The sequence below is a fragment of the Cetorhinus maximus genome, chromosome 20 (assembly GCF_964194155.1).
Source record: "Cetorhinus maximus chromosome 20, sCetMax3.hap1.1, whole genome shotgun sequence".
NCBI classification, from domain to species: Eukaryota; Metazoa; Chordata; class Chondrichthyes; order Lamniformes; family Cetorhinidae; genus Cetorhinus; species Cetorhinus maximus.
This window is the reverse complement of record NC_135898.1, coordinates 73,872,856-73,898,270: the sequence shown is the minus strand read 5'-3', so window position 1 is coordinate 73,898,270 and position 25,415 is coordinate 73,872,856. Positions and strand designations below refer to the sequence as shown.

Genomic DNA, 25,415 nt, shown 5'->3' with positions numbered 1-25,415 from the left:
GAAGACCTCATCATCATCATCCCCTTCGATGTCGTCCTCATTGGAGGTGACGTGCAGCTCCTCCACCTCCCCCTCAGCCAGGTCCCCCACTACAAACCAACCCCACCCCCCCCCGCCCCATTGCAGTGTCAGGTAGTGGAGCACGCAGCAAGTGATGATGATATGCGACACCTTCTGGGGACACTGGACCTGTCGAGGCACCCGACCCTAATTTTCAAAATGCCTGTCGTCTGCTTCACCAAAGTCCAGGTCGCAGCATGAGATGCATTATACTGTTGCTCTGCTGGATTCTGAGGCTGCCACATGGGCATCATCAGCCATATCCTCTGTGGGTAGCCCTTGTCCCCCGGAGCCAACCCTGCAACCCTGGAAGATGTCAGGGATCTGAGATCTGCTAAGGATGTACGAGTTGTTGATGATCCCTGGGAATTGTATGCAGACCCTGTAGGATGCATCTTCGGCTACTGGACGGCATGCTGTGATCTCAGCTCAGGCGCAGGCATTCTCCTAACTCACACTGCAAGGCTGCGCTGTTAGCTTGAACCATGATGGCTAGCGGTCCATACCTTAATAAAGACATTGCTGTGAGCGCCTCCACCAGTGACTGCGCCATGGCAACCTCTCGCAAGGCGATTGTACAACTGGCCGAGTCGACCATTTGCTCTGCTGCCCCCTAAAATGCACATTAATTTGCAGTCTGCGCCTGAGGGGGTAAAAGGTTCTGGAGCATTTGGTGGCACTTTCATGCTTTTACCTTGATTGAGTAGGCAGAAAAGCTTATGAGGCCCGATTCCAACCAGGTCAATAGAGCTGCTGCTGAATGGTCTCAGCTGTGGAAGAATGCTCACTTTTGACAAGCTTTTCCAAGTGCATGGCTGCTTCCCTTCCTGCTCGCCCCACCCTTCTAGCATGTGCTTGAGTGTTTCCTTCAGTCTGTGCTGCCTTGCCCTCCACCCCCAGGTATGTGCTTGAGCATTTCTTTCAGTCTGTGCTTCCTTGTCCCCCAACACCCCTGGCATGACCCACACTGGAGCCCTTGCCCTGGCATTGCACTGAAAGCCAGCTGGGAAAAAGCGACTGGCCTGCACCCCACCCCCCGTGAATCTGCGGCGCCTCTTCCTTGATGTCCTACAGGCGATACTCATGAGAGCTGTTGAAGATTGTGTGCACTCACTGCCCAGGTCGCCAGGTTCTTGCCTTTTAAAGGCAGTTGTGAAGTACACCATTCTGAATTCACGCCTATATGGCGGTAAATTTGACATGGAGGTATGATTCTAGTGAGCTGGGCTGATAATGAAATGCTAAAGTATTTGAAATTAGGTTCCTGATGTGCGGCGGCAGGAAATGCGGACAGATGAGGCAACATTTTTTCACTCAGAGGGTCGTGAGTCTTTGGAACTCTTTCCTGACAAGGTGGCGGAAGCAGAGCCTTTGAATATTTTTAAGGGAGAGGTGGATAGATTCTTGGTAAGCAAGGGGGTGGTAGGTTATCGCGGGTAGGTGGGATGCAGATTTGAGGTTACTTTCAGATTGGCCATGATCTTATTAAATGGCGGAGCAGACTTGAGGGGCTAAATGGCCAACTCCTGCTTCTTGTTCGTATGTATGTTCGTATTGTATGTATATTTTATTCTTTGTGTTATAAGTTCATCAGCAGACTCCTGTGAATTTGTTCAGTAACTTTCCTCCACGGTTTCTTAAAAAAAGGTAGGATTGATAAAAACAGGAAAGTGGAATTGAGAATCAGCCATTGAATGGCAGAGCAGACGCGATGGGCCGAATAGCCTACCTGCTGCTACATCTTATGGTCTTATGGTCTATGAAGCCAGGTTTCACTCTGGACTTGTCCAGTATTAACGTTAATTGGGATAGTAACAATAGTAGAAACATTTCTAGAATGTTAATTATCAGTTGGAATGTTCCCTAACTTTTGGTGTTTAAACATGCATATTGCACTGCTTGGTCACTTAAATACTGTTGCATTCAGAATTTCTGTAAAACGAATGATGCTGATTACAGATATAAATTTAATTCCTTCATGTTCATATGGAAACTTAGATTAAAATTTAGATGTATGATTATACAATGAATTTTGCTGTTAATCTGTTTTTGTCATTTTCCATTCCATAGCATTGCTTGAGAGTAATTAAGCGAATAGATGAAATTCTGCAGAATGCCATACGTGCGAGGAATTGGAATCTAGTTCAGGTTGTCTGCGTAACTCAGTGGAAGCTCTGCCTACCTTTGCTTCAACCTAATTTGCGTAAGAATGTGTCTAAACAACTGATCAATGTGGCAACAATTCTCAGTGATCTTGACAGGTAACTATAATTTGAAACTATTCCTCTTTTTTAAAATCAGTATCAAGTGTTCCCCAAGCAGGTGCAGTGGGTACATTGCAGTATAGCAGCGATAGATAGGTGGACAGGAATGAAATGGGTCAGGAATCTGTGCTGCCTGTCCTACCAACATTTGCATTTGGCAGATGGAGAAGGGAAATGTGATTAAGGGGGTCGATAAAGCACCCCAGTTCCCGCAGTGCCCACCAGGTACGGAAGGCCTCGATGGTGCCGGCAGACACTGCGTACTCCCTCTCCAGGGTCACCCGGCCGCAAATGTAGCCGCGGAAGAGGGGCAGACCTTCGGGTCGGACGACCCCCTTGATCGCCCGCTGCCTGGACCTGTTAATGGACAACTTGGCCAGGCCCAGGAGCAGGTTCACGAGGAGGTCCTCTCCCTTCCGGCCCCCCCTCCGCACCGGGTGCCCGTAGATCAGGAGTGTGAGGCTGAAGTGCAAACAAAACATCAATAAAAGGTTTTTAAATAACTGAAAAGGGAGTGCAGCCTACAACAACCTACAAAAATGTGGCCCACGGACTCCACAAGGCTGCAAAAAGCGCAGGTCTCTTGGGAGTCCGTGAACTGACACGCCCTGCGGTTGTAGGGGACTGCTGCATGCAACACCCTCCACCCCAGGTCTCCGATGGAAAGTGGGAGGACACCTCCGTAGAGGGCCTACCAATGGGGACTCCCGCCACCGGACGGCATCAAGGCACGCCAGGGCATGTCCGGGTGGCGGGCGACGGCAAAGAAGTGAAAGGTGTGCAGCAGCAGTTCGTACAGGAAACTACTCTGCGCCGTACTAAAGGACACGGAGGGCATTTCCCCGAGGCAGCTCATATTGCGGGGCACCGGCACCCGAGGGAAGGTTCGGGGCTTGGGGCCAACGTGGAATTCCGTCCGAACAGGGGAACGCTCAGACGGAAGACCACCGTGCACCTGAGCCACCTCGAGACCCAGTATAACATCGGGACCAAGCACGACCATCCTAAGGTCTTGAATGGCATCGGCCGCGAGCCGGACGTCCACGGACGCGCAACATGCCATCTCCTGTAGAAGCATCCAGCCCACTCCTCCGCCACCCAGCATGTCCCCGATCCTGGTCACCCCGGCAGCCACAGCCCTTCCCTCCGCCAGCCACTGAAAAGGACGGAGAGGCAGATTCCTGATCAGCGGCTCTCTGACGATAGCCGCTACTCCTGACGGGGGAGAGCTGCGTCGCGAGGTGACTATGTTCCAGACTTTGATCAGGCCCTGGTAAAAGACGGGCAAAGCCTGCAAGGAGCCACGAAGGCCCCTCAAGTCTATGAATAAGAGCTGGAAGTCATAACTCAGGCCGTGCACCTGGTGGAAGAAATATGTCGCCAGGGCACACCATCTCGGACGGGGCTCAACGTAAAGGTATCGCTGCAGGGCCTGAAGGCAGAAGCTCGCCACCTGGGTGCGTAGGCACACCAGCGCCTGACCGCCCTCCACAAGCGGGAGACTCAGGACCTCAGCAGCGACCCAGTGCAGCCTTTTGTCCCAGAAGAAGTCGATGAGCATTCTTTGGCTTTTCGTGACAAAGTCCAGGGGCGGGGTCAAAGTGACCATCCGGTACCACAGCATGGAGGCAGTCAGCTGGTTTATGACCAGAACTTGACCTCGGTTAAGGAGAATTAGGTCTTTTAAAGCCAACCAAATAAACTAAATTAACAAAATGAGTGATAAAGTAAACACAGCGCCTAAGTTAGTTTAGCTGTAAAACCAAAGACAAAGTTTAAATAAAACTTTCAAGCATCAAATCAAAATGTGATTAAGAGGGTCGATAAAGCACCCCAGTCCCCGCAGTGCCCAACGGGCACAGAAGGCCTCGATGGTGCCGGCAGACACTGCGTGCTCCCTCTGCAGGGGCACCCGGCCACGAACATAGCCGCGGATGAGGGGCAAACAGTCAGGTGGGACGACCCCCTCAATCGCCTGCTGCCTGGACCTGTTAATGGTTAACTTGGCCAAGCCCAGGAGCAGGTTCATGAGGAGGTCCTCCTCCATCCTGGCCCCTCCCTGCATAGGGTGTCCATAGATCAGGAGCGTGGGACTGAAATGCAAACAAAACAGTAATAAGAGGTTTTTTAAATAACTGAAAAGGGAGTGCAGCCTACAACAATTAACATAGACATAGTCCACGGACTCCACAAGACCACAAAAAGGGCAGGTATCTTGGGAGTCCGTAAACTGACACATCCTACGATTATAGGGGACTGGTGCTTGCATCACCCTCCACCCCAGGTCCCCAATGGAAAGCGGGAGGACACGTCCGTTGAGGGCTTCCCAACGGGGACCTCCGTCGCCGGACGGCAACAAGGCACGCCAGGGTGTGTCTGGGCAGCGGGCGAGGGCAAGGAAGTGAAGGGTGTGCAGCAGCAGCCCGTACAGAAAACTCCTCCGCGCGTGCTAAAGGACACGGAGGGCATTACCCCAAGGCAGCTCACATTGCGGGGCACCGGCACCCGAGGGAGGGTTCGGGGCTTGGGGCCAATGTGGAATTCCGTCTGAACAGAGGAACACTCAGACCGAAGACCACCGCGCACCTGGGCCACCTCGAGACCCAGTATAACGTCGGGCCAGAGCTCGACCGTCCTAAGGTCTTGAATAGCATCGACCACGAGCCGGACGCCCACGGACGCACGACGCGCCAACTCGTGCAGAAACATCCAGCCCACTCCGCCACCCAGCATGTCCCCGATCCTGGTCACCCCGGCAGCCACAGCCTCCTCTCTGCCAGCCACAGAAAGGGACGGAGGGGCATATTCCTGAGCAGCGGCTCTCTAACGATAGCCGCTACTCCTGACGGGGCAGAGCTGTGACGCGAGGCGACCATGTTCCAGACTTTGATCAGGTCCTGGTAAAAGACAAGCAATGCCTGCAAGGAGCCACAAAGGCCCCTCAGGTCTATAAACATGAGCATGCCCGTCATAATTCAGGCCGTGCACCTGGCGGAAGAAATACGTCGCCAGGGCACACCATCTCGGAAGGGGTTCAACGTAAAGGTATAACTGCAGGGCCTGAAGGCGGAAAGTCGCCACCTGGTGCGAAGGCACACCAGCGCCTGACCGCCCTCCCTAAGTGGGAGACTCAGAAACTCAGCAGCGACCCAGTGCAGTCTTTTGTCCCAGAAGAAGTCGATGAGCATTCTCTGGATTTTCGTGACAAAGTCTGGTGGAGGGGTCAAAGTGACCAGCTGGTACCACAGCATGGCGGCAATTAGCTGGTTTATGACCAGAACTCGACCTCGGTTAAGGAGAATTGGCTGCGCAGCCTGGCCACATGTGTTAATCACTTGTACATATGTTCACTATTGTCAATAAACTCCCAAGAATATCTGCCTACATATAGCTCCTTGTTCTGATGAGCAGTGTTCTTGTCATTCAGATGTGAAACCTTTCTGTCCAAGATAAATGTAGATGTCTTAGTCCAGGGCCTCTTCCCTGTGCTTTGTGTGGCCTTTAGACTACAGTGATGGTCGAGCCTCACACTCCCTGGAAACATTACTGATGCCCGCACCTTGGCTGTGTTGGTCATTGCTGCCAGAATGTAGTGGGCAGGTGCCACAGAGTTCTCTCATGCACTCTGGGTGCTCTCAGCAACTTTAAGGTGGGGCTGGCCCCCATCACACCAGCATCTGCGACCAGTGATGCTGTGCACCAGCTCCTGAAGGGCTGAGGTGCCGACGGCGGACACAGCATCAGATGCATCTAAAGTTTCATGGCTGCGTCTCTGATCATGGAGTGCAAGTGAACTGCCCTCGGCCAGACAGGAATCAGATTTTTCAGAGGCAATGTGAAGATTTATGTAGTGTCCTCACTGCATGTTGTCATCATGCCCCTGTGATTGAGTGACTATTAGGGCCGCCACTGCATCTCCATGACAGGAGCATTCTCATTGAGGATATTAGATAAGCCAGACTGGAGCCAAACATTCACAACTGCGATGTGAGGATCTTAGGGGACACCTCACTGCATGTCGTTGTTCCTCCACAAATTTGGCAGTTGTGAGGGCCTCCCGAGTGTGCCTGCCTTGTCTAGCCAGTGCGAGACCCTCATTCCTGCCGTCGTCACCACCCAGGACCCCCTCACCCTCATCCCCATCGGCATCCTCCTCTTCGGAGGAGACGTATAGTTCCTTCATCTCCTCCTCAGCCAGCTCCTCACCCCGCTGCAGCGCCACTCTGTAAAGGCGCAGCAGACGATGATGATGCGTAACACCTTCTGTGTGCTGTATTGCAGGGCTCCACCAGACTGGTCCAGGCACCGGAACTACATCTTCAGCATCCCGGTGGTCTGCTCCACCAAGTTGTGAGCTGCTGCATGAGCCTCAGTATAGCGTCTCTCTGCTGCAGTCTGAGGCCACTGCACGGGTGTCATCAGCCACAGCCTCTGCATATAGCCCTTGTCCCCAAGGAGTCAACCCTGAAGCCTCTGTGGACCCTGGAAGACTGCAGGGACCCGCGAGCGACTCAGAATATAGGCGTTGTGCACACTCCCTGGAAACCGTGCGCACACCTGCAGGATGCGTTTCTGGTGGTCACACACCAGCTGCACGTTCAGTGATTGGAAGCCCTTGCGGTTGATGAAGTCCACTGTGTGTAGCGATGGAAACCTGAGTGCCACATGAGTGCAGTCAATCCACCCTGCCCTTGTGGGAATCCTGAGTTCAGGGCGAATCCAATGGCCCTTGCATCCTGGCTGTCCCGGTCCCGGGCGAAATGCACAAAGTTGTGTGCCATGGAGAAGATGGTATCCATGACTTCATGGATGCATTTGTGGGTGGCGGATTGTGAAATCCCACAGAGGTTACCTGTGGAGCCCTGAAAGGAGGCACTGGCGTAGAAATTGAGCACTGAGGTCACTTTCACAGCCACTGTCAGTGGATGCCCTCCATATCCCCTTGGCGCCAAGTCCTGCAGTAAGTGGCAGATGTGAGCCACCAGTTCCCTAGACATGTGCAGCCGTTGGTGACACTGGTTCTCAGTCATCTGCAGGAATGGCAGGCGGTGTCTGTAGACCGTGGTTGTTGCTAGGTGCTGACCAGCCATGGCTTGCTGCTGCTCCTGGGCAGCGTATGCGGGAGCCCCTGCTGCCCCTTCTTCATGAGATTGCTGCTCCTGCCTTTGCACGGCCAGGTGCCTCAGTTGCTCTCTCCCCCGTCTTCTAGGTCCCTGTAGGCCAACAGGCATACAGCTAGGTCACCAGGATCCATGATCCTGACATGGTCCTCCTGCAACATGAAAGAGAGAGAGACGTGGTTATCATGGCTGTATTTAGCACCTTTCCTGGCCCTGTGTGACCACCCCTTAGTGTTTCCTGGAGAATGCTGGTCACCCCTCGGATGGCCGGAGATGAGTGCGCTGCATGGCTGTCCTGTCAACCTGCGACATGGGGCATACTGGTCCAAACCAGGATGCTGAAATTGCAAGGGCCTGTGAGTGCCTCCAGCAGTGACTGCTACATGCCCAGCGTTGGCGAGAAGATTGTACAATGTGTGCAGTCCAGCTGCTCTGCGGTCCAATAAAGTGGTGGCGGACTCGAAGTCTGTGCCGGAGTGGGGGCGGGTGGTGTGGGCCGCTTGGGAGTAAGGTATAGAGCGCTTGCTGGCCCTTTGGCACCTCCGTGTTGCTTGCATGGGCAGGCAGACTAGGAGCCCGACCCCAATCATATCACTGTGGCTGTGTCTGATCTGTCTTGTTGCAGAGGCATGGTCAGTTTATACAGGTGTCCCGAATGCATGGCCACTTCCCTCGCTTACCCTGTGCCCCGCCAACTTGATAGCCTGTGCGCAGGATGCAGTGCCAGGGCAGCACTTGCCCCCTCCCTTAGCAGTCATCTCCGAGGCTGGTCTGCATTTGCCCCTGGACACTGCCCCCCCTCAGCAGTCACCTCTGAGGTGGGCCAGCACTTGCTCCCGGACACCCCCCCTTTCACCAGTCGCCTCTGAGGCAGACCAGCACTTGCCCCCTGACACCCCCCTCTCAGCAGTTGCCTGCAGGGCAAGGTATCAGTTTCCCCGGCGCCCCAGCACTCCTGAGGCCTGTAAAGAACGGGCGAGCTGTGGAGAACGTTGCTGCTCACTCACCTCAGTTCGCCCAAAGTGAAGGCCGCCAAGTGCCGTTGGCGGGCTGAGCCAAAGATCGCGACCTGTCTTCACACCGTCGTGAAGTGGGTACTTTCCGCGCACGCCACCTATCACGCCTGCCGCCAGCGGGCTCTGAAAATTCCACCCATTATATAATATGAATAGGTTGTTGCAAATTGCTTTTTGCATTATACTTTCATGCATAGTTGCAATCGCTAGGTCCAACAGGATACCCCCACTGATCTCTGCAGTTCATTCATGTGCCACGGCTATTCGAGATACAGCTCCAGGAGAATCTGCCTTCTCAGCAACCTTGCATAAGTTATTACTTGAGATAGTCTCTTTGGTTGCTGCTAAAGCTGCAGGAAATTGTTGGAGTAGGATTCAAAACCGAATGGCTTTTTACCTGGTTTGTTGGGCATATGGAGCAAATATTAATGGAACTGACAGTTTAACAGAATAACAACTTTGTTTCACTCAACTAACAATCCCTTGGGTTCCTCCTACATCCCTGCCTACTTTATACGTGATTTAAATATTACAAGACAGGACACATTTTAAATGCATTCCTTAAGTCATAGCACAATAATAGTGTTGGGTAATATTCCAAGGTAATGAGTTCCTTATAATTCTTCTAGCAGGTAGTAGAATTAGTTTCCTGCAGGTTTACCTGAAAAATAGTAAATGGAACTGCTGATATATCCCTTCAATCCATCGAGCCTGCCAGCTAGATCCCAAAGGACCGACCAGCTCCATTATTTTACCATCTTAGTTACAGGATCTATAATAGTAATATTAATTCATGACATTAATGTTTGCTGTTGAGTTTAATGGTGGGCAAATTCTTATCTTCTTAAGTTAATGCTTAACTCCTTACTATTTTGGCAAAAAAATTGGCAGAGTAGTGAAAAGGTCCCAGAAAATAATGGTGTAGATCATTTAGGGGATGCTTTCCTCCTTTTTTTTTGCACTCTTAAACAGGCCTTACCATGTAGATGCTTTATTACAATGTTGTAAATTTCCAGAAAATAATTAATAACAATTATTTTTCAAGTTCTATAAAGCTTATAATAGAGTGATCTATTAATTTATTTGCATAAGATAGTAAGATTAATTTTGATTAGAAATATTTTCTGACTGCGGTTTGCATGACACTCGGATTATTCGGGGAATTTTGCTGCCAAATTCTTAATGCATGTCGATTAACAACAATGTTATAATAAATTTGTGCTCGTCTGTCATTTGGCAGCATAAAATTCCCAACTCAAAAATTGTCTTTTTTGTTACCTTATGTTGCATTTTATAAACTCTACTCTCCTCTTTTGAATTGTTTTAGTTCATTGATTCAGCTGCGCTGCCAAGTTCATATAGAAATAGCTCAGATTGAAGAAGATGAGGAGCGGATAGAGGTTGCCATAGAACATCTTAAAAAAGCTTATACTCTAGATGCTAAAGGGCCATATGAAAAATATATTCATGAAGAACTGCACCGTTTGCAGATGTACGCAGCAATTTATTACTCTCCTAAACACCCAGAGGATCGAGCAATCAGGATGATTGAACAGGTAAAATGCAGGGAGCTTTTGAAAATGTACTTAAAACATCAAACAGAATAAACATTTTTGATTAGAAATAGAGACACCAGAATGATTGTGTTTTATTAAATGATGAGTTGTATCGTCATTATGTATTCAAACAATAGGCATAAATAAATCTATATTACAAGTAAATATGCAAGTATGTTACTATCAGATGAATTCAAATAGATCACAAGGCAATAATAGAACCATAATTCCCTATTTTAAACTCTCTGCCTGGAGTTGTGCGGGGCAAGGGTTTTTTTGGGTGGTAACATTTAGGTGGTTGGAGGCCACTGCTGGGAACCTGAAGGAACAGTCCCTGTTATTCAGCTAAGTGGAGGGCTTTGAGGGGGTGAGCACTCCTGCTCCAAGCCCTTAAAGAAAACAACATCTTAACCTACCTTTCTGCACCTCTTTTAACCTGTGGCTCCTCTTGTTGCCCCTCTTTTGAAACTGCAATGCCTAGAGTGTACCACAACAATTCATGTCACATGACAGTAGGCAGAGAATTTATGACACACAGAAAATACATAATTTTAGGCAATTGTATAAGAATTCTGACCTAAAGCTATTACTCCAGCTGAAGGCGTTTTTATGTAACTAAGGGGACAAATGTATTTTTACTGGGGCTGGAAGGGGATGTTTGTGTTATGGGCAAGTAGTTGGTTGGGAGGTGAGAGGTTGGAGATGGAGAGAAAGAGTTAAATGCAATGTTCTATGATTGGTGGGATGTGACAAATAGTGATGCCCAAGGCTCTGGGTACCTGATCCCCAGGCACTAGGACCTCAGCTTTTCCGCACTTAAATCAGTGACTTAGATGAAGGACTATCCCAGTTGTTTGCAGATGGCACTAAGTAGGAAGGCAGAGCAAGTAACTTGAAAATTGCAGTTCATGTCAGTTAGCCGCACCTGAATAGTTGCTGGATATTGTGCATTTGACAGTTGGGAGGCCTGACACACCGACGCGTAAAATGACGCGCGATGATGTCAGCGCTGTCCTGCGATATTTCGTTCTGCGGGCGTGCGACGGAGTTGGCTGCGCACCCGCCGATATGTAAATAGCCTATTAAGGTCATTAAGAAATTAATTGAAGTACTTGTTAGCACTGCCCGTCCAACCTTACGGTTGGCGGGCAGGTGAAAAGGCCAAGTGGCCTTCGCGTTTTTTAGGGAACCTCATCCACGAGCGGGATAAGGTTCCCTAAAGCTATTATTCAACAAATAAAATTTTTCTCATAAATATAAAAACATGTCCCACCTCATGTGACACAGTCACATGAGGGGACATGTTTAAATAAATTTATAAACCTTTTATTTAATTATTTTAATATTGATTCAATCTCCTTGAGGCAGCTCCATGCCTCAGAGAGATTGAAGTGCTCTTTCGTGCACATGCGCGAAAGAGCGCTAGCCCTGTCTCTCTCTTCTCCCCCTGCCCGCACAGGTAGCACTGAGCACTACCGGCTGCGCATTACGCTGGGCAGGCCTTAATTGGCCCACCCGCATAAAATGGTGGTGTGGAGCCGATTGCGGGTGGCGATCGGCTCTGTGACCACCCGCTCCTGCCAAGCCCGCCCACCATATGAAAAATTCTGCCCCTGAAGTTATTATGTCTTAATCAAACTACAAAACTAAAATGGATGTTAAATAATAAAAAGAAAATGAGAATGTTAGTACAAACAAAATACTTGTATTTTAAGCAAGTTTGTTAAAATGGCAGCTCCATAATATTACAAATATAATGTTTAATGATCTTTGGTATAATGTATCTTTTGGTATAAATAAGAATTGTCATTCATGTAACGTCTGGTTTCAATAAATTTACTTCATTATACCAATGAGCAAATCATTGGCCAATTTCTGGACTACTTGGGAGCAACACCAGAAAGGATCTCCACACTTATTAAATTTATTTTTATGGTCAATAAACCTAGCATATGTTTTTGTTCTGTGGAGGTAAAAAGGTACCTCTAAGAAATGGGAAAATAAACCATAATTTGCTTGTTAAATAGCAAACTGTTAAAAGCAAACTATTTATAGCATAGATACACTAGATAGTTGATTTGCTGCTAAGCCATTTCACTAAATGATGAAAGATTGTTTTCTTATGTTGAAGGTAAAAAAAAACAGAAGCTTAGAACACAGTCGATCTTTGCTGATTAAGGCTGGCCTGGCCCTGGCTCCTGATGCTTTCCAGCTGGTACTAGATGGTGAAAATGAGGCTAAAGGTGAGTCATCAAATTACCATTCAGTACATAATTATAGAGAGCCGGTTAGCTTAGATGGCTAGCATGTGGTTCAGAATAACGGCAACAGCACGGGTTTGATCATTTTTCCGCTAAGGAAGACTTAGGACCTGCCTCTTTGCCCTGCCCCTAAAACTGCCAAGAAAACGGCTCAGCAAAAAGCATCAGCAGACAATGAGCCAAGACCTGCCTTTGGGCAGGGCACATGTGACATGATGATGACATGATATAAATATAGTGCATGTGTCTAATCCAAGTGCCTTGATATGAGTACAGCAACAGAATTTTGTTTCAATTAATTGGGTAACAGAGGTTACAATGTCATGGGAAAGAAATTCAATTTTGGCGGGGGCACAAAATGGGTGATAGCAGATAGACTGCCCACTATATGTTCCACTCGATATTCCTTTCCACTGACTGCAAGTTAATTTTTTCTCCCTCTTACTGATATGTAACTTTAACTTTTTATAGCCTTTCAGCAATTGAATTGCTATATTGATATAAACACAATTATTGGCTAGAATATCATTATAAAAACTTTTATGCAGTTAACATGTTGCATCAGCATCTTTCGATAGTTTTATCTGTAGTTCTCCAAATATTCTATCCAGTGTCGCAATTAAAGGTGCAATCACATTACAACTGTAAAGCTGGCACAAAGTAGTTTCAATGTGCATTGTCACTGCAGTTATAGCATGTATGTGGCCAGAATCCAAAGTCAGCATTCAACCTGAGACCAGAATGAATGGAGTTTGACTTCCTGGAGGAGGCAGTCTGCTCTGTTCTGGCTCAGAGTCATTTTGGACACTCATATCTGGCTTACATACCTCAAGTTTAGAGTTGGTGCAAAGCTGAAACAGCACTGATGCTAGATTTGAAGTATCAATGCACCATGAGACATTCTAGATTTGATGGGGATTAAATTGGATAGCCCCCTGATGCACAATTAACCCACATCTGTTCATTGTAATGCAGGCAGCATGCCAGCTTTGTGCTGTCTCCTAATAATTAGTTTTGGGTGCAGCTAGAACAAACTGTGTTGTTCAGTGGCTGCATGCATCAGCAAGGGGCTTAATATCTTTAGCAGCTTGCACTTTTAAAACTAGCCTGCATCTCTTAAAGGGGAGGCGTACTGGGAGGAGGTGCTGGGAGTTATTCTGCAACTAGAACCTGACCTGGGAAAGACTGAAAATTGGCTCACCATGGCAGGGAGTGCAGTATCCAGGTTTTTGGTTACTGCACTGGAGATCTTGGTGGAGAAGATGGGAAGCAGGAGAGATTTTCTTTATCCTCAAAGGAACAGGAAGACCTCCAGACACACAATGGGGGCTTCTTTTTCCCTTTAGGCTTTTTTGCTTTTTACACTTGTGGGTTATGTAAGCTTGAGGGATTAAGTATTTAGGCCTTCTCTGTTAGTCCGTCAGAAAAATCAATTAGATTAGTCAAGCACAATCTACCTTTTAGAAATCCATGCTGGATCTTTTTGATGAACTCAAACTTCTCCAAGAGTCTGTTGATTTTTTTTCCCCCCTAATTATTGTTCCTAAAACCTTACTCCCACTGAGGTTAAATGACTGGCTAGTAGTAGTAGTTACTACGAATGTCCTTGCATCCTTTCCTGAATAAGGTTTTGGTGCTTTCTTGGGTTCTTTAAAGTTGCTAAAGTCTACAGGGAGTGCTGTGATAGGTGCTGAAGGACTTTTTGTTGATTTCAAGGCTTCTGCACAAACTAGTTGCTCTCAGACAGGAGTTTAGTAGTAGACATTTCCCTAGATTTTTTAAAATATTCATTCATGTGATGTGGGCATCTCTGGCAAGGCCAGCATTTATTGCCCATCCCCAGTTGCCCTTGAAAAGGTGGTGATGAACCACTGAAGTTTATGCAGTGTAAGTGCTCCCGCAGTGTTGATAGATAGGATGTTCCGTGATTTTGACCCAGTGATGACGAAGGAATGGTGGTATATTTTCTCTTAATTAACCACTGCTGGCAATATGCTGTCCCAGGTCCCACCATCCGCAGAAGCGGGGTCGCCTCCTGCCTTCAGGCCCTGCAGCGGAACTTCCAGGTGAGTGACAAAGTTCAGCCCCTAGATTCCCCAACCAGCAGAAATAGTTTCTCTCTATCTAACCCTTAAATCCCCTTAATATTTTGAAAATTTTGACCAAATCACTCTTTAACCTTCTAAATTGTATAAATTCTAAGTGAGCGCACGAAACAACATCCTGAATAAGCTCACTAACACAAAATGGGGAGCAAGCTCAAAACCAGTGCACTTGCTCTTTGCTATTCCACTGCCGAATACGCCTGCCCTGCATGGGAAAGATCTACTCATGCTAAGAAGATGGTTGCCGTTCTGAATGCAAGCTGCCGACTTATCACAGGTTGTTTAAAACCAACAAACACCAACAGCCTATATATCCTGGCGGGTATCGCTCCCCCTGAAATAAGAAGAATGGTAGCCAGCAAGAAAGAGCGACTCCATCAAACATCAGATGAGAGGCACCCTCTACATGGTCATACACCTACACCCAGCCGCCTAAAGTCAAGGAAGAGCTTCATGAACAGTGTTGTTCCATTACAATCAACCCCATCTGAAGCCCGCATCGCCTTGTGGAAAGACCGGCTCGCCAGTCTCGAACAACCCCCAGCGATGGAAATTCTACCAGATGAAAGCCTTCCCCCAGGAGCTAATTGCAACTGGGTAACCTGGAAGTGCCTTAACATACTTAGAATTGGTGTAGGTCGTTCAAAGGTGTCACTAAGCAAATGGGGATATACAACCAGCACGACAACTTGTGAATGTGGAACTGAGCCACAGACTATGCAACATCTCCTGCAATGCCTATCGCTAGAGGAACCCTGCACTGTTGCAGATCTTGCCGAATTCAACAACAAGGCGCAAAGGTGTGTTCAGTTCTGGCTGGGCCATGTATAGACTGTCTGTGGACACGATAAGAAGACCTTCTAAATTCTAAATACAGCCCTAGCTTGTGTTATTTATCCTTGTAATTTAACCATTGGTGTCCAGGTATCATTCTGGTAAATCTACACTGCACTCTCTCCAAGGCATCCATAGCTGAACCTGGTATTTTAGGTGTGGCCTATCAGGTGTGGCTTTGTGTATCTGTAACAAGACTTCTATCCATTTGTATTCTAGTCTTCTAGATATAATATAAAGCTCAGAATTCCATTTACTACTAGATAATTTTCTGTCCATGACATTTTAAAGATCCATATACAGGGACACTCTAAATCTCTGGATTCTCACTGTTTCTAACCTTTCACCATTTTGAAAATACCATGTTTATCCTTCTTAGGTGCAATGTGGATGACCTTACACTGGTCTGTATTGAAATCCATTTACCACAGTTTTATCCATTTAACTAATCCATTGATGTCTCTCTGAAATGTTATACTTCTTTTTACACTACTTACAATGCCACCTATACTTGTGTCATCAGCAAACTTTGATATGTGGCTCTGTATCCCACCACCTAAATTGTTAATAAATTGTGCCACCCGCTCTTTGCTGTATAATTTAGCCCCAAATCTTTGTTTCCTGCCGCTCAGCCAATTTCCTAATCAAGTCAATAATTTGTTTTAAATTTCATAAGCTTCAGCTTTAGCTAGTGAGGGTCTTTATTGAGGGCCTTAGCAAAGTCCATGTAAACAACAACCATAGATATTCTCCTGTTCAGAGACACCTTTCAAAAAATTCAAATGGGTTGTTAGGCATTTACAAATTCATGCTGCTTTTTTTTAATCAGCTAAAATTTTCAAGATGTCCTGTTACTCTCTCTTTAATTACAGAAGCTAGTAATTTCCCAATAACAGATTTTAGGCTAACTGGCCTGTAATTGCTTGGTTTCCTTCTCTCACCTTTATTAAATAGTAGATTGACACGTAATTTTCCAAGCTGAAGGAATTGTCTCTAAATTGAGAGAACTTTAGAAGATTAAAGTTTGGGAATCTGCAACGTTCTCACCTACTTCCTTTAGACACTGGGTTGGACAGAATCGAGTTCTGGGGTTTTGTCTCTCTTTAGTGCCATTATTTTCTTAATTACAATTAATTTGTTTATATTCTGAGCTATGGTGAGTCTGTGAGTGAGAAATTCATTGGTGTAGTGCAACTCCACAGAGTTGCCTTGTTTCCCATGGAGCAGAGAGTGCTGCAAGTTTCTACCTATAAGGCCTCCATGGCGATCGTCACTGATATGGGCGTGCACAGCTGCGCATGTGTCGTATGCCCGAACATGTGGTGACAGTGGTATCCTGACTTCACTCAGCCCAACCAGTAATGAAAGAAAGAAGTATGATGCAGCAAGGTGGGCCATGCAGTAGAATTATTTTGAGGGCCAGGAACCCTGATTTTAATTATGTTAAATTTATAGAACTTTATATAATGGAAAATGTCTCAATGCATACTTGAGTGTTTTTAGAGGTGTTTTGGTGAATTCCTGCATTTGTCCGAAAGTTTGCTGCATCCTCACAGGGATAGCAGAGGAATAGGTAACGTGTCCACGGGGCTGCAGTTGAAGTTCCTCTAGGTGTCTAGAATGACAGTGAGATGGAACAGAAGTGGGTTAGAAAGCAGACTCTACCAAGTTGGAGTCTCCTCAGTACTCCTTGACAGTAACAGAAAGCTGCTTGGTAGACCAGCAAATGCACCCAACATCTTGGTGTGCATGCCGATTGAATTCTGTCCTGCATGCCACCCATCAGTTCTTGTCTGCACTTTGCCCTCTGGCGAGCTGGCAAACGAACCATCCTTCACCCTGGCCTGGCTGCAAGATACTAGATGACTCACCATGTGCTCATCCCAACTCTCTGTTAACCTCCAAGGTATGTGCCATTCCAATATTTTAGTTGTAACTATGAGTTTTACATCAAGTGACAGAGCTCTTCATTAATGCTGTGCTGTGCTTTTTTTCTTCCTTCTTCTGGGACTACTGTGGCTGCGCAGGTGGCTGTTCTTGGGTATCTGGAAGCAAGAATTCAGAAAGGGGAAGGTCGGTCTGAGGGAAGGAGTGTTGGGTGAGACGCTAGAGGTCTGTAGTCACACTGTCAGCAGCCTGCTTATCATGCCAGATAGCAGGATGAGGGTGAGATGGGTGCTTAGAAGGGGCATAAGGTAGGATGATGCCGTCATCTTCAGTATTCTCAGTGGCACCGGATACATTGGGCCTCATCGCAATCAGTTGCAGCGAATCATCCCCACTGTTTGGCTCCAGCAATGCAGGCATCCTCGTCCCCCACCACTTTGCTCACCTGCTTTCTATTATATGCCAACTTGTCCTGCAAGAGAGAGAGGGCACAATGTCAGTGATTGTGTAGCCCTTTTGGGTGACATAGCTGGAAATATGTGGAGAGAGTGAATGAAATGTGAAAAGCTGGCAGCATTGGTAGTTGTGTGAAGGTGAGATAGAGTATCTGGGTGTTATGTGTGAGTGCTGAGTGCCAGAGAGTGCTGCTGGGTGAGTGATGGGGATGTGGGCATTGAGCAGTGTGAGAGGCTGGTGTTGTGGTGGGTTGGAGATGTGATAGGAAGATGCATTCGCTGACATTGATCGCTTGTGCAAAGTCACTAGATTTCTTGTGGCTGCTGCCAGGCCCTCTGGGCAACACTCTGGGCGTTGACCTTTCTGATACCTGCTCCCACTGGCTTGTGAGGGTAATTGTTGACAGATTCCTGGCTCCCCACGGGACCAGGGTGCCATTCTTCCTGCCCACCTGTACTCTAATGCTTCCAACTCTACATCCTTCAGTCTAGATCCCTCTGGCTGCCTTGGTGTTCAATTTTTAAGAATTTCCATTGCACTGATCTTTTTTTTCCATTCTCCCTTTAAGACAAAACAGGCTACCTGTACCATATGATTGGCAAATAATGCTGCTGGCACCACCTGCGGTATGCAGAGTTTGATGAATTTGTTGTACAGAAGTGACCAGCTCTGGAGGCCCAGGAACTGGGGCCACAATCACGCAGATGACGTGGCTGAACAAATTTTGTTTCTTACCCACCTCAATCTCAATGGGAATGGACACGTCATGAGCCATGGCCCACATGCCAAGAAATTGAATTTCTGATTCTGATTCAATTTCTGTCCCTGATTCAAAATTAGTTTCCTTGGCGTGCCTGACATACCCCTTCCCCTCCTGTAAATACGAACTCAAAGCAATTATTCAGCCTGTCTTGCCATTTTCTTATTTCCATTGACAGTATCACCAATATCTTTTCTTAAGGGGCCCACATTGCTCCTGATCACACTCTTTTCCTAAGACAATTGTCAAAAATGTTCATGTTGATTCTGATCTCCCTTGCAAGTTCCTTTTCATATTCCCATTTTGTAGTTTGTACTATCATGTTTTGTCCCCTTATGTTAGTGTTTATATCTCTCCCACTTGCCAGGATCTGTTCAATTTTGTTTTCATTTTTGTATAGTTTTTCTTTTGGTTTTACACTATCTCTCACTTTTGTCATTCATGGCTGTTCTTTTTTGTACCTTAGGGGTATTAACTGGTTCTGTATCATGTTATCATGTATCATCTTAAATAGCCCCACTGCCTTGTGGTTGTCTCGAGAGAGAAGGCAGCTAAGGGAGTAAATCCTGATAGAAAGTCTGGAATGGAGTCCCGTAGGCAGTATATCTGGCATCTATCAGGCAGCTCTTTGGCAACTCCTGCAACAGAGCTGGTATCAAACAGTACTGGTTTCATCCTCTCCTTTGGACAATACTAACAATGCTGAAACAAGGCCTTGATGCTTGGGCAACTCGGTCTCCATACTATTTGCCCAGGCCTGCACCCTGGGCGTAGTCCATCGTCTCCCAAGACAGATGGATGCCATAGTATCATGTTACATTCTTTTCGAATTTTAAATTCTCTTTGATATCAAGAACTCAGGTTGTATCCCAATTCTTTGATTGGCTTGGGCTTTTATGTATTAAATTAGCCTGGGTTGAGAATGTAAGCTAGTTGTAAGGTTAACTAAATGAGCATAATTATGGTAGCAACCTGTTCTAATTTGTATTTATGAGGGAAGAGAAAGGACAAAGATTGGTCTGAAACTGTAAACATACTTAGGCTGAAGAGCAGAATTTCAGATGGTATATCCCATTTGTCTGGGACATGTTCTGCCGTCTGCACCATTATCTGCTGTTATAACTGTCCTGTCGCTGTTCTCTTTGCAAAACAAAAATTAAAAACGTAGAGCGAAATCCTATATTACTTGTTAATTTTGGCTGTATCATTGTCAGTTTATCTGAAATATTTATAGTTAGAAATAATTAAATGAAGAATCAATTGCAGCAATAGATTTTTTTTTGTCCTTAACATTTGCATCTTTAAAAAGTTATTTCAGCTTTTAGTAAATTTTATTAAACCTTCGTTTCCCATTAACTTTTAATTATGGCTGTCATTGGGTTTAATATACAGGATACTGGAAAATGTTTAACTGCCAGTAGCACAATTGTTTACATTATTGTGGAGGTACAATTGGTATATAACTGATTGCAGATTTAGAAAATAAATTTTGTGATTGCTTCAAGCTACTTAGACTTGCTATCTAGACCTGTGTAATAGAAGTTTTAATCTTTTCTGCACTTAATTAGTTTAAATAATATGAACTGGATAATTGACAAGGCAGAGAAAGGCATACCCAAATCTCTGAAGGAAAGTGCACAATCAATAGACTGAGGCTCATATGGAATCAAGACTGATATTATTGTGTTATATTTCTTAGTATTTGCCCAGGGTAACGCAGGCTTCATTGGTCTACTCGCTGCCAAAGCTCAAAATTATTTAAACTCTGTACAGCAAACACGTGGACATCTGGAAAGACTTGGAAATGTAAATGATAAATTGAGGTAGGTGAACACTAATTGTAAAGCTTGAGAACAAATTATGTTTGATAAGGGGATGTAGAGAAGTATTGTTTTTCCACTGGGAGGGACAATACTGTATGTTGCATTTCTTCGGCAATGGCAATATTTATTGAATGCCATTTTGGCTGAAAGCTTATATGAAATATGATTAATGATAAATGTTCCTTTGAATGCACTTATGCAATTGGCAAAACAATTCTAAACAAAAGCGTACTATACTATACAATCAAGTAGCCAGGCTGTCAGGTCTCCCTGTGCTGGCTGATGACAGGAAGTGGGGGATGGGGGGATGGGGGGGGCGGGGGGGGGGTTCTCTCCTTAATGGGTCCCTTGGGTCCATTGGATGGCCCCCTGCAAGGTTTCAACCCTGTCCACCCCTGGTTGTCCTCCTCTCATGGCCTATCAAACCTCTGCCCTTCACCCACCTTACTAGGGCCTGCTAGCTTGGCTTTGGTGAGACCCCAAAACACTTCGCCAAATCCTGGATCCAGCACCGCACACCTGTGTCCTAAAGTGCTGGAGAATTGCTGGCCTCTGATTGGCTGGCAACTCTCTGAGGCAAAATTACCTGATCCAGAAGGGTAGAAGTCCCACATCCAGTCTGTTAATTGGCAATTGGTCGGTGTTGTGAATGATTTCATAATTCATAGGTTTTAGAAAATAATTTTTAGTTTAGGAATTGAACTTAAATGTCGATAAAATGAAACATTTGGTTGAGAAACCAATGAACTGAGCTGGGGTAATTGCATTTCAAAGGACAACCTATGTATATTTAATAAGGTTAGAAGTGAGAAAACTTATAAACAATGCTTGAGCAATCTCTGGGCTTTTGGCAGAGACATGAGGGCTAACAGTTATTTCAATAAGGGATTTAAATTATTCATGTGGTTCCCAGATCAAAGAAGCTAAAGACACCGTTGTAAACTAGGGTTTTTTTTGGTGGAACGAGCAAGTCTGGAAAGCGGGCTATTAACTCATTGGAGTTATGGACCTGAGTTTTTCTGTTGGCGAGTTGGGGGCAGGGCCCGCTCACCTACGCAAAAATGACGCAGGATGAAGTTGGGGTGAACCCCCGACGTCATCCCGCCCCATTTAAATATTCAGGAAGGCGGGCGGCAGCGAAATCAGCTGTCCGCCCGCTGACCTGTCAATGGCCAATTGAGGCCATTGACAGGTTAGTTAAAGGCCCTGCCCTTCCAACCTTAAGGCTGGCGGGTAGGCCAGAAGCCCCAGCGGGCTTCTGAAAAACATGAAACCTCATCCACTGGCGGGATGAGGTTTCATGTCTGTTTTTAAAAATTTAATAAAGTTTTAGTCAGATTTATTAACATGTCCCATCTTGTGTGACATTGTCACATGAGGGGGACATGTTAATAACTTTTTGATTTTTCTATTTTTGATATTCAAAATGCTGTCACTGATCTTCCTGAGACAGCACTTAGTCTCAGGGATAAAAACAAAAAACTGCGGATGCTGGAAATCCAAAACAAAAACAGAAATACCTGGAAAAACTCACCAGGTCTGGCAAGCATCGGCGGAGAAGAACAAAGTTGACGTTTCGAGTCCTCATGACCCTTCAACAGAACTAAGTAAAAATAGGAGAGGGGTGAAATATAAGCTGGTTTAAGGTGGGGGGGGTGGTGTGGTTATAGGGACAAGCAAGCAGTGATAGGAGCAGATAATCAAAAGATGTCACAGACAAAAGACCAAAGAGGTGTTGAAGGTGGTGATATTATCTAAAAGAATGTGCTAATTAAGAATGGATGGCAGGACACGCAAGGTACAGATAGCTCTAGTGGGGGTGGGGTGAAATAAGACTAAAAGGGCATAAAAGGTATAGATTTAAAAATAATGGAAATAGGTGGGAAAAGAAAAATCTATATAAATTATTGGAAAAAACAAAAGGGAGGGGGAAGAAACGGAAAAGGGGTGGGGATGGAGGAGGGAGTTCGAGATCTAAAGCTGTTGAACTCAATATTCAGTCCGGAAGGCTGTAAAGTGCCTAGTCGGAAGATGAGCTGCTGTTCCTCCAGTTTGCGTTGAGCTTCACTGGAACAATGCAGCAAGCCAAGGACAGACATGTGGGCAAGAGAGCAGGGTGGAGTGTTAAAATAGCAAGAGAGCATGCGCGAAAGAGCGCACTTTGACAGTTGGAGAAACCCTCCCCCCCTGCACAGGAGGTGCATAGCGCTTCCCGTTGGGCAGCCTGCCCACTTAAAGTGGCAGCGGGGCCCGTTTTGGCAGCAGTGATCAGCTGCCCACCCACTGCCAAGCCGGTGGGGCCCGCCCGCCCATCAAGGGCAAAATTCTGCCCATAAATTATTAATATGGGTCACAAAATCAAAGGATTGTTTTGAAGATAAGAGATAGTTAGTTGACATTTTTGTTTGTATCATCTCAGTGTATGCCACGTTGCTATGGAGATTTGCTAGACAGAGAGGTACCCTTTTGTGGGTTTTTTTTTTTCCATGTTTTTCATAGAAAACAAACAGCTCAGCTTGGAAAGAGAGATAGAGTCTACTCGGAACTGTAAAGCAGCTGTGGGACCAAGAGCTGGACAGGAGCTGTGGGAATGGACTGGAAGAAAACAGTCTATGTCTGTCCAAAGCCAGGCCAAGAAGCGTAGAGGCCATTAGGAACCAGGGTAGTCCTGATTTTTAAATCACTGAGCCCGCATTCAGTGAAGCCTAAGCTTGAGCTGAGAAGTCCACAGTTGTGAGGTTTTTGAAGGAAAGTTGGAGGGTTGCTTAGTGAAAATCTAATGCTGGGATCCCCATCTCCTACCTCGGAGAATATCTGGAACACTGAGGAAAAATGAAAGTGAATTTCATACAGCACTTGGTTTGGTTCAAGAAGGAGAATTGAATGGACGCTCAAGATCTCTTATAAGATAAGAGAACTCTTGGGTGGAATTATGAAGTAAAAGAGAACTGGATTTATACTCAGCAAATAGAATGGTTCTCTAATAGAATGGTGCCTGCATGGGCCCCAGTTATGCCTGTCTCTTTACGGGGTATGTGGAACATTCCTTGTTCCAGTCCTACTCCGGCCCCCTCCCACAACTCTTTCTCCGGTACATCGATGACGGCTTCGGTGCCGCTTCATGCTCACGTCTGGACCTGGAAAAATTTATTAATTTTGCTTCCAATTTCCACCCCTCCATCATTTTCACATGGTCCATCTCTGACACTTCCCTTCCCTTCCTTGACCTCTCTGTCTCAATTTCTGGTGATAGACTGTCCACCAATATCCATTACAAGCCTACCGACTCCCACAGCTACCTCGACTATAGCTCCTCACACCCCGCTTCCTGAAAGGACTCCATCCCATTCTCTCAGTTCCTTCGCCTCCATCACATCTGTTCTGATGATGCCACTTTCAAAAACAGTTCCTCTGACATGTCCTCCTTCTTCCTTAACCGAGGTTTTCCACCCCTGGTGGTTGACAGGGCCCTCAACCGTGTCCGGCCCATCTCCCGCGCATCCACCCTCACACCTTCCTCTCCCTCCCAGAAACATGATAGGGTCCCCCTTGTCCTCACTTATCAGCCCACCAGCCTCCGCATTCAAAGGATCCTCCTCCATTTCTGCCAACTCCAGCATGATGCCACCACCAAACACATCTTCCCTTCACCCCCCTGGCGGCATTCCGCAGGGATCATTCCCTCTGGGACACCCTGATCCACTCCTCCATCACCCCCTACACCTCAACCCCCTCCCACGGCACCTTTCCATGCAACCGCAGAAGGTGCAACACCTGCCCCTTTACTTCCCCTCTCCTCACCGTCCAAGGGCCCAAACACTCCTTTCAAGTGAAGCAGCATTTCACTTGCACTTCCCTCAATTTAGTCTACTGCATTCGTTGCTCCCAATGCAGTTTCCTCTACATTGGAGAGACCAAACGCAGACTTGGTGACCGCTTTGCAGAACACCTTCGGTCTGTCCGCAAGCATGACCCAGGCCTCCCTGTCGCTTGCCATTTCAACACTCCACCCTGCTCTCATGCCCACATGTCTGTCCTTGGCCCACTGCATTGTTCCAGTGAAGCTCAACGCAAACTGGAGGAACAGCAGCTCATCTTCCGAATTGGCACTTTACAGCCTTCCGGACTGAATATTGAGTTCAACAATTTTAGATCATGAACTCTCTCCTCCATCCCCACCCCTTTTCCGATCCCCCAACTTTTTTTTTCCAATAATTTATATAGATTTTTCTTTTCCCACCTATTTCCATTATTTTTAAATGTATTTCCATCCATTGTTTTATCTCTACCTTTTATTCCTTCCCCCCACCCCGACTAGGGCTATCTGTACCTTGCTTGTCCTGCTTTCTACCCTTAATTAGCGCATTCCTTAGATAATATCACCACCTTCAATGCCTCTTTGTCCTTTTGTCTATGACATCTTTTGGCAATCTCCACCTATCACTGGCCCGCTATCCAGCTCTACCCTCCCCCCCTTAAACCAGCTTATATTTCACCTCTTTTCTATTTTTACTTAGTTCTGTTGAAGAGTCATACGGACTCGAAATGTTAACTGTGTTCCTTTCCGCAGATGCTGCCAGACCTGCTGAGTTTTTCCAGGTATTTTTATTTTTGTTTTAGAATGGTTCTCTAAATGCCCAGTGTGAAATTAAAGCAGTTTCCCATAACCTTTACAGGGTTTTCAATAGTGTAGGATCTTTATTTGCTGCTGGTAAGGAGGATAGGACAAGAGCATTCGTATAATATCATTTGACATAGATTAGGTTAGATGTAAGAAGCTTTTCCTGTGGCATTCTAATCATTTTCCCCGGAACAGATTATCAAAGCATGCAGTGAGCAAGGAGGTGCTACTTACCTTTAAAAAGGAAGTAAGTAGGTTCCTATGAGAAGAGGATATTTCAATATTTCTAGTTAGCTGTGAACATGAGTGCTTATAGGCTGCCATGGTCTCTTAGAACTTGCATTGTGAGAGTGATTTCCTGGATTTTATCTCTAAATTAGACAATTTAAAAAAAAATTGTTTCTCCTAGGAGATTGCGTGGTTGGTGAAGAGATGGAGGTGGTGGGGGAGTTTTTTCAATACTGTGCAACTTGCAATACTGTTTGGATGAGCCTTGATGCTCTTTCTTGCTCTTCTTTATTCGGAGTATAGCGGAAACTTTTTCTACACAGGTAAAGAGAGTTTCTGCTGCATTTCCATCAGAGTAGAAAGGGATTCAAATGCTCCACCAAATGTTCTTTAGTAATGTGGAATGGAGGCTGGAGAATTGAGA

The 25,415-nt window shown here is 46.2% G+C and overlaps 1 protein-coding gene across 1 annotated transcript in view; it reads left to right on the top strand.

The window, feature by feature from the left end:
- The window catches only part of cfap46 (cilia and flagella associated protein 46), a 229,251-nt gene that overhangs the window by 43,864 nt on the left and 159,972 nt on the right, over nucleotides 1–25,415 (top strand). Inside the window, exons 10-13 of the mRNA XM_078565203.1 lie at nucleotides 2,131–2,321; nucleotides 9,788–10,016; nucleotides 12,148–12,259; nucleotides 20,019–20,142. Coding sequence (XP_078421329.1) covers nucleotides 2,131–2,321; nucleotides 9,788–10,016; nucleotides 12,148–12,259; nucleotides 20,019–20,142 — 656 coding nt within the window. The remainder of the gene's footprint in view (nucleotides 1–2,130; nucleotides 2,322–9,787; nucleotides 10,017–12,147; nucleotides 12,260–20,018; nucleotides 20,143–25,415) is intronic.